The 13416-nt window shown below is 57.8% G+C and overlaps 1 protein-coding gene across 1 annotated transcript; it reads left to right on the top strand.

Moving 5' to 3' along the window:
* Positions 1 to 851: 851 nt before the first annotated feature.
* Positions 852 to 11898, top strand: NCLIV_067750 (conserved hypothetical protein; the record flags this gene model as incomplete). Its single annotated transcript, XM_003886327.1, has 9 exons — positions 852 to 2195; positions 3097 to 3332; positions 3923 to 4154; positions 4526 to 4726; positions 5240 to 6022; positions 6326 to 6981; positions 7311 to 9146; positions 9320 to 9936; positions 10313 to 11898. 9 exons carry the CDS (start codon positions 852 to 854, stop codon positions 11896 to 11898), a joined length of 7491 nt encoding a protein of 2496 aa, XP_003886376.1.
* Between the last annotated feature and the right edge of the window lie 1518 nt (positions 11899 to 13416).

Below are 13416 nucleotides of genomic sequence, written 5' to 3'. Positions count from 1 at the left end.
ACAACATTGTTCCTGTCATTTCCCGAGTTGCTTTTCCCGCTTCGCGTCTGCTTGTCAGTGTCCCCTGCGCCTTCTTTACTTGTTGGTGCACGAGAAAAATAGGAGAGGGAATGCAGTCGCCTGGCAAACACGCCGCCGGCAGCTCGACACCGCACAGATTATCGCCTGTCGACTCTCCTGCCTGGCCAGCCACGAACGCCATTGCAAGTGGGCAAGCTTCTTTTCTTCTTCACGAATGTGCGTGGAACAAAGAAAAGTTTTGTTTCCCAACAATTCTTTCCCCCCTTGTGCTTGAAAGTGTGCAGCAGCTGAATAAAGATGCGTAGGCATAATGTGTCGGACGGTTCATCTGTGCATATTTCTTGAAGACGACCGCGGCTCTAGATGAATAGATTATATACGCTTCTTTCGTTGGTCCATCTTGACGCTTGGATATACGCCTCACAATCCTCTGGCGTTCGGATTTTTTGACCGTCATTCTCTGCCTGTTTTCTGGCTTTGGTATAGCGTCTTTCTCACCGGTTGCCTTGCGGTCTCTTTTGGGTTCTCTCCCTCCCTTTCAGTCTCATTTTTTCTTTCTCGCCTTTTTCCGGTTTCTTGGAAGTCCGTGTGTGAATGTCATCTTATCCTCCTCGTCCTCTTCCCCCACGCGCCGTGTACGCTGCTGCTTCACCTTCCCCCCCTGCGCTCTCCAGCGCCACGGGCCCCTCTGCAACCTCCCCCTAGGTCGCCCCAAGGGAGACAGTCTCTGCGCCCCAGCAAGGAAGGCTTTCCAACACTCCGTTAGCCCGTCCTCTTCTTTCGCCTCTTCTTTCTGTTCTTTCTCTTCTTCCTGTCTCTCCGCGTTTGGGATGGCCCATGGAGCTCGAGAGCGTCCTGCGCCGTCCGGCGTCCCATGGGAAGTTCAGCTGATGCAGAAATGGAGGCGACCTCTGCGGGCTTCGGCGGAAGATGAAATCGAGAATGGAAATGTCTCTTTTTCTTGCGCGGAGAAACGTGACATCGACTTCTCGCAGTCGTGTGCTGGCGCAGAGTCGAAGGCGCCAGGCTTCGGGAGGCGACGCGGAAAGCGCGGCGGCAAAGGGTGGAAAGGAGGAGACGCAAATGGCGAAGACAGCGACAGCGACGGCCAGGCAGTCGGCCCCCGCGTCAGTGAGGTGTCTGTACGCCGGACACGAGGCATGAGGGCGGGCGTCGAAGAGGGCCGCCGAGAGGGACAAGCATGTGAGAAGCTCCGCAGTTCAAGAGGAGCCGGAAGGAGAAACGCGGCTCACAACCCACCCACTGCTTCGTCTGCCTCCGCTGGAGAACCGAGAACGGGTTCGGCTTTTTCGTCTGGACGGCAGTCCTCCAGTGGGCAGATGGAGACACCCGAACATCGCCGCGACACAGAGAACGCCTTGACCGGGGCGAGTCTGCCCTCGCGTCACCGAGAGACAGCATGCGTCGCCCCGGACCCGCTGCGCTCTCTTCGTGGGGACGGCGTGCATGCGAGGGAACAAAAAAGGCGGGGTGAGAAGCGAGCGGAAGAGAACAGCGAAGACTGGCGAGAGAGAGAGAGAAGACACGACGCGGCGAGAGATCGAACGGCAGGAAAGCCGGGACGCACCGATGCAGCGCGATCCGTGGGGGGAGGCTGCACAGCGCGCAAGGACGAGAAGAAACGAAGAAACGCGCCGACAGTGGAGAAACGCGATGGACCGAACGCAAGGATTCAGAGAGACGCGGACGCAAGGGGCAGAGATGAAACTGGAGACGTCCTCTCACCCGAGGACCGGCAGCTGTACGAACACCTCTGGCGCTTCTATGTCGTGCAACACGGCGCGGAAGGCGTCGCCCTCTGGCTCCAGCGTCCCGACATCTTTTCGGCCGCTCTGTACCCCCTGAACGAGCTGTATCTGTTTTGTCGCCCGTTTGCGCGTCTCGCTCTCTCTCTGCCGCGCGTCCGCAAACAGAAACTCGAGCGTCAGGCTCAAAATGCGAACACGCGGCCCACTCAAACCTCGCCCGGCTCGCGGGAGGAACTGTCTGTACAGCCCAGCCAAGAAACTGCGCAGTTGGCGGAAATGCTCGAGCGGGGGACGCCTCAGAAGCAGCTCCTCTCTCTCCTGGCGAGGCTGAGCAGCGACGCGAAAGGCTTCCTCGTTCTGATTAAAGCCCAGGGCGCCGAGCCGGCAATCTCCTTCGCTCTCCAGGTGAGCGACGCAGGGGACTCGAGCCGAAACATACAGGGAGAGGACAAGACTGCGAGGCCGCGAAGGAGCACAAGAAGGCCCGCGAGCAAGAGCCTCGCCAGGAGAGCGAAAGGGAGAGCGAGAAGCTCGAGAAACGAGCAAGCGAGCGAAGACAAGGAAAGGGGGAGATCGAGAGAGTGAAAGAGAGCTAGGGATAAAAGCGAGAGAGAGATATCATGAGGGGGAAAAACCAAGAGAGATCATGCGAAAGGACAAGAGATAGAAGAAGAGAGAGAAAGAGACAGATCAAGGGTGCGACCAGAGAGATATTCCGAGAGAGATCAAACGAGATCAACAGAGAGAGTAAGAGAGAGAGTAAGAGAGAGAGTAAGAGAGAGAAGGAGAGAGAGGAGGCAACAGGTCAAGAGAGAGAACGAAAGAGAGAATCAAAAGAGCGACACAGGAAAACAAGAGAGAGGAAGGGAAGACAGGGAACGAGAGAAGAAAGAGAAAGAAAGAAAGAGTGAAAGCGAGCCCGAGGGACGGAACATGAAGCCGTGAAACTTGGATAGCGGGTACTGAGACATTAAGCGGAAGGGTCCAGTGTCGCGAGACGGTGTTCGTGAAGACTCCTCGAGAGATGCGCTCTTTCACGGACTGTCGTTTTTCTGAGAAGGAGGAGCGCGTCGCCCGCCCTCCTCTCGCTCTCTCGTTCTGCTCTGTGCTAGGTCGTTTTCGTCCACCCTGTGTCGGCTTTTTCCTCCGCTTTGTATTTCCCTCCTTTGCTTCTTTCCCTCCTGTGTTCTCATTCCCTCCGTTATTTTCTGCCCCCTTTGTTTGCTTCGCCTTCCTCGCTTTTCCGTTTTTGTCTGTCTTCGCCTGCATCTGTCTCGCCGTCTCTGGCTGTGTTACCTCCGCGCAGGTTTTAGCTCTCTTTGCTCGCCTCCCAGAACCCGCCAAGAGCAGACAGGCCGCCGGCCGGCTCGGCTCCGCAGCGCCTTTTCCGCTTTCTGCCTGCGCAGCCGCTCAGCACCTTCTGGACGCGATGCGCCAGCAGCTGGCAAGCCTTTCGCTCCAGCAGACAAAATTTCTCTTGCGCGTTTCGCGAATTCTCCTCAGTCAACGGAAACTGCTCGCCACTTCGAAGCAGAGAAACCGGTAAGTCCACAAACACGCGTCAAGGCAAGCCCTCTACAGCCTCGAGTTGCCTCGCGACTTCCTGGGCATACCTGGATGTGTATCTGTCCATCTGCAACGTAAGCATATATATATATATATAGCCAGAGAGAGAGAGAGAGGGCGAGAGACAGAGAGAGAGAGGGCGAGAGACAGACAGAGAGAGAGAGGATATACATTGGACAGCATGCGTTTATATATGTACGTATATCTGCAAGCATAGGTCAGGATGTGCCTGCGTTGGAAGAGACTGCTGCTGTGTGTCTGCATGCTTGTTATATTTGTCGATGAAGGCAGGCTATATATTTATATAGCTCTATGGAAACTCCATGTGCTGTATGGATTTACCTGGTTCTGTAGGTAGCAATGACTGCATATACCATCGTTTTATCTTTATGGATATAACCACGCAGATGTACCGGAACATATGTTTCTATGCCGTAACATTTGTATCGTGCTGTGGGCGGGGGACGTTCCTCTTTCAGAAACGTGCTGCTGAGTGGCCCTGGCGTGCGTGGCTGTTCACGGCCTGTCTCCGCTGTGCTCCCTGCGCCTTCCACGTTTCTCCGCAGCCTGATGGAGTTCTTTTTGAATCCGGCAGCACGGCCTCTGGCCCGCCCAGCCCTGCCTTCGGCGGAGCCTTCGAAAGCGTTCTGTGTGAAATGGGAAGAGTCTCCAGGCTCCGAACGGGCGGTGCCGAGTTCGTCTGCCTCCCCGAGGCACGCACCGGATGAAGAAACGCGACTAAGACAATTCGCGACAGGCCTGGGGCTGTCTCCGATCGCCCTCAGGGCGCTCGTAGAGGTGAGAGCGACTGCCAAATGCGCAGACGAGAGAATGAAACAGCCCGACAACGAGACAGCGAGAAGAGATAGCTAGATGGAGAGAAGGAGTGAGGGAGGAATGACGAGGAGAGCGGGAAAAAGAGCCCGCGAACAAAAAACACTCCCTAGGCAGGGTTTAGGGAAGAGGAAGGGGTCCAGAGGGACAGAGAGATCGTGCACGAGGTGGCCAAGTCGAAGGTGAATGCACGGAGGAAAAAAAGGACGTCAGTTTCTCCAGAAGGTGGCCTCGGGGATGTGGCGTTGTGCTTCGCCTCGCTCTCTAAGCCGTTCACACGTGTCATTTCTGTCCGTGGCAAGCGCGCCGACCTTGTTTCTCCTTCCCTTTTTTAGGGCTATCTTCAAGTGAACTGCTGCGTCGAGAAGGAATTTCGACTGCGCGCCTTTCTGTACGGCTCATCGGCCAGCGGATGTGGAGTTGCGTCTTCTGACGTCGACGTCCTCGTCCTGCTGCCGACAGATCTCCAGAAAAAACTTCTTTCCTCTCAACAAAAGCTCCTCCGCGACGGCGCAGGCAACCTGGCGCCCTGGACGGTAACCACCACCTGAAACTCTCCTACGCTGTGTATACTAACTATATATATGTATATGCGTTTCCTTGTATGTTTGCATCTATGTGTATGTAGATATCCTCGACACGTGAGTATCTGTTGAGAGTTCTGCTTAGATGTGTATGCGTGGGTGCATTGGCGCCAGTGAGGCCTTATCTATCTCTATATATGTCTGTCATTTTCTTTCGGAAGGTTAAGGTAACTGTCTACATATGTCTATATACGTCTATATACATAACTACGTGTGCATGTATGTACACGCACGAGTCCAGGCGCGTGGCCTCCAAGGTGTGGTGGATTTGTGTGGGACTGTCCGTGCAGGCACAACCAGCAGCAATTCACATATGTTCAAGTAATTATAAATGTGCATGTGTGTGTGTCTCGAATGATCTCAAACACGTCTTCAGGAGAGGCATGTAGGCAGACGGTGGGGAGCTGCGAGTCCGGGCGAAGTTGCATTCGGGGTCTTTGGTGTGCGGTTGATCTCTGCCTGCAGGATGTCGACGATCTCTTTCCGTCCAGAAACTGGTCGGATCTCCCGAGGCTTCTTGCCGCGGTTGCGCGGACCCAAGCGCCTTCTTCTCCTTCCCATCTTCCGTCTTCTTCAATTGCTTCTTGTTCGGCGTCTTTGGAAGTTCCTTCTGCGCTTGTGTCTTCTGCCTTGAAGCAGTTTTCTGCTGTCTGTGCGACTCGGTTGCTGGCGCGTCGCCTGACCTTTCTTCTCTTCTCTTTTCCGCCGTGCGTCTTTGTGCATCCCGTTTCTCCGCGTTCTCCCCAGATCGACGACCAGGACGGCGCTGGGGCGCATGCGGAGCCCGAAGGCGCAGAAACCTCCGAACACGAGAAACTTCCGCGACTTGTCCAGTGTGTGGAACGCGCTGCCTGTCCGATCCTGAAGATTCGCTTGCCAGTGCCGCGGTCGATGCATCCCTCGGGGGCGGAGTCTGAGATGGAGGGAGAAAGGGGCGTGGCGCCTCGCACGTCACGCCGTGCGCGAAGGCGTCAGAGCTCTCAGGACTCCGCAGCGGAGGATGCATGCGCGGCGGCATGGACAGCGGACATGGCCGGGGGACCAGCCGCAGACGCCGACACGGACTGCGCTCGACCGGGCGAGCTTTGGGCTCCAGAGAAAAGGAACGGCACACTGGAAGAGCGAGGCGGTCAGGAAGACGAAAGGGGCGAGAGAGTCCTGGGGCCCCGTCGGAGTCGACACGAAGGGCGAGACGAGCTGCTGTCGCCTGCGATTGAGGCGCGACTTCGGTGCAGACGCCGACGCAAGGTACGGGAAGACTTGAAGCTTGTTTCTCGGGGTTTAACGCCGTGAACAGTGCCTCAGAAACCACTCGCTTGGGCGGAAACGACACGTGTTGTCGCGGGTTCACTTTTTGCGGGTACCGCTGGCCAAAGAACCACCCGTCGGTAGGCCCCCGACTGTGGATCGGAGGCGAGACGCTCCGCAGTGTGCTCCCTGAGGTGTCCATTTCACTTTTCCTGCCGCGCTGGAGGCGCCTATCGGCGTGGCTCCGGGGCTTCGCCGCTCTGTCTGACACTGCCTTTCTCTGCCTCTGCTCGTCGGCCTCAGCGCATGCGCCAATTCTGCCTCCTTCTCCACCGCCTCCCCTCGAGGGCTGCCGCGCAGCGACTCTCGGAGGTGCAAAGCCCAGAGAACCCGAGAAAGGCGGAGACAGACAAGTGGAGTGAGGACCCAGATCCCGAAGAAGACCAAGAAGGATACTGGAGCGACAGCGCCCTCCCCGCTTCTCTCCGTTCGCTGAAGGCAGGTGTCTTTGGAAGCTGCTGCTTTAAAGCGGAGTTCTGTCAAAGCTACGAACCGTGTCCATCCGCACGGCCCCAGACGCGAACGCATGCAGCATCGGACAGAACGGACGCAGAAACAGAAGCCGCCGAACCCAGCAAAGCGCGTCTCCTTCCTTCCCCATCCGCAGCGCTCCGCACGTCTCCTTCTGCATCTCCTCCTCTGTCTTCTCTCTCTTCTTCTCTTTCTTCTTCTCGGTCTTCTCTGGTTTCTCCGCCGGCGTCTCCGCTGTCTTCCCAGTCTTCTGCTTCGCGAAGACCGGTCTTGGCGCTCATGCGTTGGGTTGAAGTCGACGTCTCCTTCAACCATGAAGTTGTGATTCACAACACGCGCCTTCTTCGCGCGTACGCGACGTGCTTCGGACCTCGGATTCAAGCGCTCTTTCGTCTCGTCAAGCACTGGGCCAAACAGCGGCAAGTCTGGTGAGTGACACACGGATCATGGCGACCACGGCGCTTCCGGTGATGTTCGGCTGTAGTTCGTACGGCTGCGCCTCTCTTTGGCTTCCACGTATAGCCTCTCCTCCAGGGTCTCTCTTGATTTTTGCTCTTTCGCTCAGTGTGTGTTTCTCTACCGTTCTCTCGCACCTGGTGGTGGTTCTTCTTCGTTGGAGTGTTTCTCGCATTTCGCCCCCTCTCTCGAGTGGCAAGGAGAAAGTCAAGGAGACAGGCAAAATGGAAAACGCCAGAGTCGGCCGTTGTTGCTACCCTCGCCAGTCTTGTTTTCCTCTCCGACTGACTCTGCCTCTCAGCGACGCGTATCGCGGTCTCCTCTCCAACTACTCCTGGCTCCTGCTCGCGATCTTCTTCCTGCAACGCGCTCTCCAGGAACAACGCTCTCCGGCCAGTACTCACCCGCGCTCGTCCCCGTCCTCCACAGCTTCCTCTTCTGCTTCTTCTTCTTTTCCGGTGTCTCCTTTGCCGTTTACGCTACAAGGCAGCTGGTCGGTGTTGCCTTGGCTGCACAACGCCGCCCACGACTTCCGTTTTCTCCCGATTCTTCCGAACCTTCAGAAGCCGCCGCGGTGCGCAGTCTTTCTTCAGCGCTGTCTCGCCTCTGGCGTGTCTTTTCTAGACTCGATGGAGACTCTCCGCGCCGACACTCCCGCTGGGCTGCGCTGTCCATGTCCAGCATGCCAGCAGGACCGGGCGTTCCCGTCTGAAGGGCGCGTCTTCACACGCACTCGGGGGGAGACAGCGGCGTGCCCCGTGGGGCAGACGCAGGGCGAGAAGGTGCGCGAGGAGAATTTCGGGAAAACAAGAAACTTCTCCGATGCATTCGCCACCGGAACGAACTGCGAAGGCGCCATCTGCCACACTGCGTTCGACACGTCCGGGCCCCAGGCAGCGCCGCGGTTCCCTTCCTCGTCTGTGTCGCTTGTGTCTCTTCCAACTGTGAGACCGAGAGGGGCGAGGACGGCCAGCAGGGGCGGCGCCCGTCTTCCCTTCGTTGCTGAGGAGGACGGAGACGCCTGCGAGCGGCAAGAGGCAGCGAGATCCGAAAAGGCTTCCGGGTATGTCTACAGCGAGGAGGAAGGCGAGGCGGTGTGGGTTGACGACAGCCACAACGTTCGCTTCTTTCACCCGCTTCTCGGCTTGAATCATCGACTGTCTTTGACCGCGCTGTTGCCTCGAAGCTCACTGCACAAAAACGGCCGTTCCTGCCCCCTTTCGTGCAGAGAAAGGCAGTCTTGCGGAGGCGGATCGTGGGATGCGGAGACAGGCCCAGAAGGAGAGACACACGAGCGAGGGCGGGGAGACGCCGGGCCGGGGGCCGGGAGGAAGCCGAAGAGCGCACTGGCGAGAGACGACGAGGACGCGGAACCGGAGGCGAGAGAGATTTCCTCGATTTCCGCCTGCGCCGTGGAATGCAACCGACAGAGAAGAGATCGGAAGCTGCCACCGGCCTCGGCCTTCGCTTGGCCTGAAGAAGACTCGTCCCTGACAGACGAGGCGTACGCGCGCCGCATGCTGAGCAGCAGTGCCTGTCTGGGGGGAAGGAAAAGGCAAGCTCGTGTGCACCTGCAGGGAGGGGAGAAAGGAAACCAATCGCCACGTGGGTACCCTGAAGCTTCGGTTGATGGCGTTGCACTCAGTGGAAACCAGCTTTTGTTTTTTGAAGCGATTCAACGACGTCTCTTGATGCAAGCGAAGACTCCGCCGGTGCTTCCTTTGTGTCCCCTCGGTGTCTCTTCTTCGGATCCGAATAAGCCGGCCGGCGAGGAAGACGAAGGGCACGGAGGCGCGGATCCGCATGCAGCGAACGAGCGCGAGATCGCGGTCGCCAGGGAAGACGGAGGGACGACAACGAGAGAGAGGAGCAAGCAACTGGCGGGAGACGGGAGGCGAGCCGGTTTGGACGAAGACGCAGATCAACAGGAAGAAGACTGGAACCGGGCTTCTAGGAACGTCCAGCGACTCGACGACATGCGCCTTCAGCAAGTGCAGTACCTCAGTTCTTCGCTCCTGTTTGTCTCTCCAGGCAGCCATGCCGATGAGAAAGCAAGAGACGACCGTGAATGCCCGGCTCACGGCAGGTTGTGGGGCGACTCTCTCTCTCTGGTTGGTCTCCTCAGGGCCTTCTTTAGGTAAGGTCGCGGGGAACTGAGACTGACTCGGTTCCTGTTGCGCGAGAGGATTGCCTGTCGGGGTGCGTCTCGGCCAAAACGGCCTGTTTTTTCAGCCAGCTCGGGATCTCTCCCGGATCGCGTTGTTCCAAAGCTCTCGCTTGCGGGTCGGCACTGGTGTGTCTCTTTTGCAGGTTCTACACGCTTCAGTTCAACAGTTTCCAGAACATCGTCGACATTCGCCGAGCGCCGTTGCTCCCTCTCTCGAAAACCAGCTACTTCACTGTCCCGTTGCCGGGCGCGGCGGATCGGTCGTGGTTCGAAGCTGGAGCCCCGTCCAAGACAAAAAAGAGCAGGAAAAAGAGAGCGGGCGAGCGCGAGGAACGAGAGGGAGAAAAAGGAGACGCCTCTCGGGAGAAGGCGAGCTTTGCCCAGGACACAGCTCAGGGAGACGGCGAGCCTCTTCAAGACGCGGCCGCGGTGCCGGCGTCTTGTTTGCCGCTGGGGCTGCGGGCGTGTGAGACTCGAGAGGAAGACAGTTCCCCAGGAGGAGAACAAGAGAGCGAGGAAGAAGGGGATGAGCGAGAGGTCGCAGAAGCCGCTCCCGGAACAGCAGGCGAAGGCAACGAGGACCGAAACGAGGACGACGGCGGCGAGGAGCGCGAAGAGAGAGACGGCGACGGAGACGATGGCGGCCTCGGTGAAGGCGGCGGGTTTGGCACGCAGGGTGTGCATCCGCGAAGCGTGGATTGGCTCTACCGGCGGCGTCTCTTCGCGATTCAAGACCCTTTTGAGGCTCATCGGACGCTTGGTATGGGGCTGCGCCCCGAGAGGGACAGCGGCGGGGTGGCATGAGCGGGCGCGAGGAGCTCGAGCGGAAGGCATAGAAAAACGAGGCGAAAGAGGGAAGAGACGAAAACAAAAAGAAAGGGACAGGCCCAGGAGGCACACAGGGCGCGTTGCTGGTTTTGTTACGCCGCTCCCCCTTCCTTCTCGTGGTCGGATTGTTCTTTTCGCTCTGTTTTACGTCCCGTCCACGCTGCTTCGTTCTGCGGTCTGTGTGTGGAGGTCCTTTGTCGCCGTTTCGTGTTAACCTTCTCCTGTTCCGTCTCGGTGCCTCGCAACCTGGCGTTCTTCCTTCCTATCGCTCTTCCGTGTCCTCGCTTGCGCGATTTTTCTCTTTTCAGGCACCTACCACTCCGGGAGCGAACTGGTGGCTTATGAGCTGCTGCGCGCCACGGCCATCACTTCGAGTGGTCTGTGGACGCTGTCTCTTCCTGCGCCGCTTTGTGGGTCTGCGTCGCCCTCGTGCGACCCTGCGGGCTTCTCCCGCGAGGCGTCGCGGGGCGCTCTTCCTCCCCCTCTCTTCGAGGCGTTCCAGGCTGGTGTGGCTTCCGAGCCGAAGCGAGGCGAAAGGCGTCTCGCCAAGAATGGCCCGGCCATTGAGCCTGAGGGCGAAGGCGACCGCGAGCATGGCGGACGTGTCTCCGCCCCTCCTCTCGCCGATCTCACTCCGAGCGCGGAGGCACAAGCTGCAGTGGAAGCCTCTGTCGCGTCTTCCGAAGACGGCTCTGCTTCGGCATCCGCGGCAGCCGCAACGGGTGAAGGCGGAGACGCAGTTCCTTGGCCCCCTTTCCCCACACCGTCTTCTTCCCACGATCCACATCTTGTCAAGGGGCCTGGAGACAAGGAGACACTGACCGCGCAGCAGCGCCGTCAGGAGGTCCGGCGACTGCGTTTCGCCGAGCGCTCGCGGCCGCAGCTTCCTTGGGTGTCCCACCTGCCTGCCTCGACGCTTCTTCGCGCTGAAGAACAGGGCGACGCAGCCTGGCGGTTGATCAGAAAGAGACTTCTGCGGGCCTACCGTCGTGTCCCCTCCCAACGGGGCGACGAGAACGAAGGCGAGGAGGGAGCGAGACACGATCCAGGGACAGTGCAGGCCGTCGGCAGGGTCTTCAGCGAGGAGCGTTCTAGGCGGCGCGGGGATGCAGACGATCCCCAGGGCGGCGGCGGGGATCCGAAGTCGCGGGGAAGCGAAGATGCAGAGGCGGATTTGAGGAGAGCGGGGAACGAACCGCGAAACCAGGACACACGCAAGACACGTGGCTACGTTCCGGGCTTTACACCGCTTTCCTTGACACCCGAGGAAATCTTTCAGTCGATGCAGAGAGCCCAATGTGCAGGCGGCAGAGGCAAGAACGAAGAGCGACACCGGGGGCCTTCGAGGCCCGATCTGGGTCGCACCACGTTTCCTCTGAAGGCCTCTGTGCCTCGCCTCCCGGACTCCACGAATCCACACCTGAGTGAGCATGCAGTTCCGGGAGACGGCAGGCCTGGTCTTCAACAGAGACGGAAGCCGCGGACGAACTCGTCTCAGTTCACTGCCCCTCTGGGCACGCCCGGCGTTGCTCATCCCTGCCCCCCGTCGTTTCGCCCCAAGACACCTGAGGGCGGCCGTTCCAGAGCCCACGCTCGCGCCCCAGCTAGCTACGTCGCGCTGCAAACCCAGCTAGCTACGGAGAGCAGGCAGCCGCACCCGAGACCCTGGACCGCAGTCCAGGCTTGGCAGGAAGCCGAGGAAAGGGAGCGAAAAGCCGCTCTCGAAGGCGCGGGCCATGGCTGCAGCAGTCGAGCCACGTTCAACAGGCCTCCTCCCACAGAAGAAGAACCTGACACCGGGCGCGTTGGCCCCTTGGGACCCGGCAAGCGTGCTCCGGTTCCTCATAGCAGACAGCGAGGCTCTCAGAGCGACGCTGTTCCTAGGTATTTTTAGGAACGGGATGTCCGCGCTCCCGCACGCACACTGTTCGACTCCGCAACCTAGCCTGGGAATCGCACGCCCCGTTTCACCAAGGCTACCTCTGGGACACTCTTCGAGAGAAACCTAACCGACTGTTGGCAGAAAAAACGGGAGGAAACCACCAGAGTCGGCAAACATGGAACAACGGCAAAATACCCAGGACACCAGAGTGCCATATATTGGCTCTAGTCGCTGGCAGAGGATAACGGCACATTCGTTACGGGTCCGTGTACAAGTATACAGATGTGTATGCGTGTGTGCGTATGTATATAATATATATATATATATATATATCAGTTCTACTTTTTTTCATTTGCTCGGTCACAGGCGTCGCGGGGCCACTGCCAATTTGTATGGAGGGGTTGCCGGCGCAAACAAGGCGTACGTTTTGTACCCGCAGAAAAATCGTTTGGATATGCCAAGCCGTTAGAGGCAGTCAGACTGTAGGGAGCTGAAAGTGGAAGAAAGGTCAATGAAGGAAATGGCGTTTTCGTGTGTCTGCGGCTTACTGTTTTGTGTATGGTATCACAACCACCTTGCTGTGTTGTGTTCGTGCACAATTACGTTTTGCACCACGCACACGCGCTAGGCGAGCTCAAATGCGAGGTATGCACTGTATGTGCGTTTGCTTGCCTCAGCCTTGAAAGCTCTTTTTCATGGCCAGCCGCTGCCGGTGAAGCGGCGGGGGCGGTCGGAGACTTTCATTGCTGTTGAGGTTGAAGATTTTGTGCCTACTTTTTTTCCTTTGAAACGACGGGAAATCTGAAAGAAGTCCAAGAACACGGATAGGCTCTTGTCGATACATGTTCAGTCTTTTTCTGTAACAAAGTGGATCAAAGACTGTATTCCACGTGTTCATTCCGTAGGAAACGGCAAATATTTTCTTCCGTCGTCATGCCGTTCCAGGCGAGCGAAAAGTTTCCGAGCCAAGCGTTCACGTACATACGCATTGTATGCTCGAAAGCAAAAAGAAGACGGTCCAAAAAAAATAGCCGCAACAGAGCCACCGTATGCGGATGGAGAGGCGGTATTCGGCTTACTCTTGGCGCGCTGCCTCGTGTGAAGCCCCGGTGACTGGTGATCATAAATTGGTCTGCACGTTCATTATGCTTATTGGCTAACGAGCAGCGCTTAGTAGCACCAGAAAACAAGATCCTACGCCGTTGTGGTTTGTGTTGGTACACTCCACCCTGTAACGCTTTGTGTTTTGCCGGCTTTACTCAGAACGTCCTCACGGGCCTCTCTATAGAGTCTGGTATACCAGGCTCCACGGAACGGCTCTCACGCTAGAGTCCCTCGACACAACTCTCCAAAATTTTAGTCGAGTTCTAAAACTCTGTCAACAGAAGTATTCTGTGCATAAGCCTTTTGTTTCAACAAGTGTCAACGAATAACGTTCCAGTTGCTCTTTTGCTGCTCTCTTCGCAACGGCCACACTCTCACAAAGGCATCTCCGCTCATCACCATCCCAAGAACAGTTACACCACACGC

This window comes from Neospora caninum, chromosome XII (genome assembly GCF_000208865.1).
Source record: "Neospora caninum Liverpool complete genome, chromosome XII".
Taxonomy (NCBI): Eukaryota; Apicomplexa; class Conoidasida; order Eucoccidiorida; family Sarcocystidae; genus Neospora; species Neospora caninum.
Note: the sequence above shows the minus strand (reverse complement) of the source record. Positions and strands in the feature narration are given on the sequence as shown.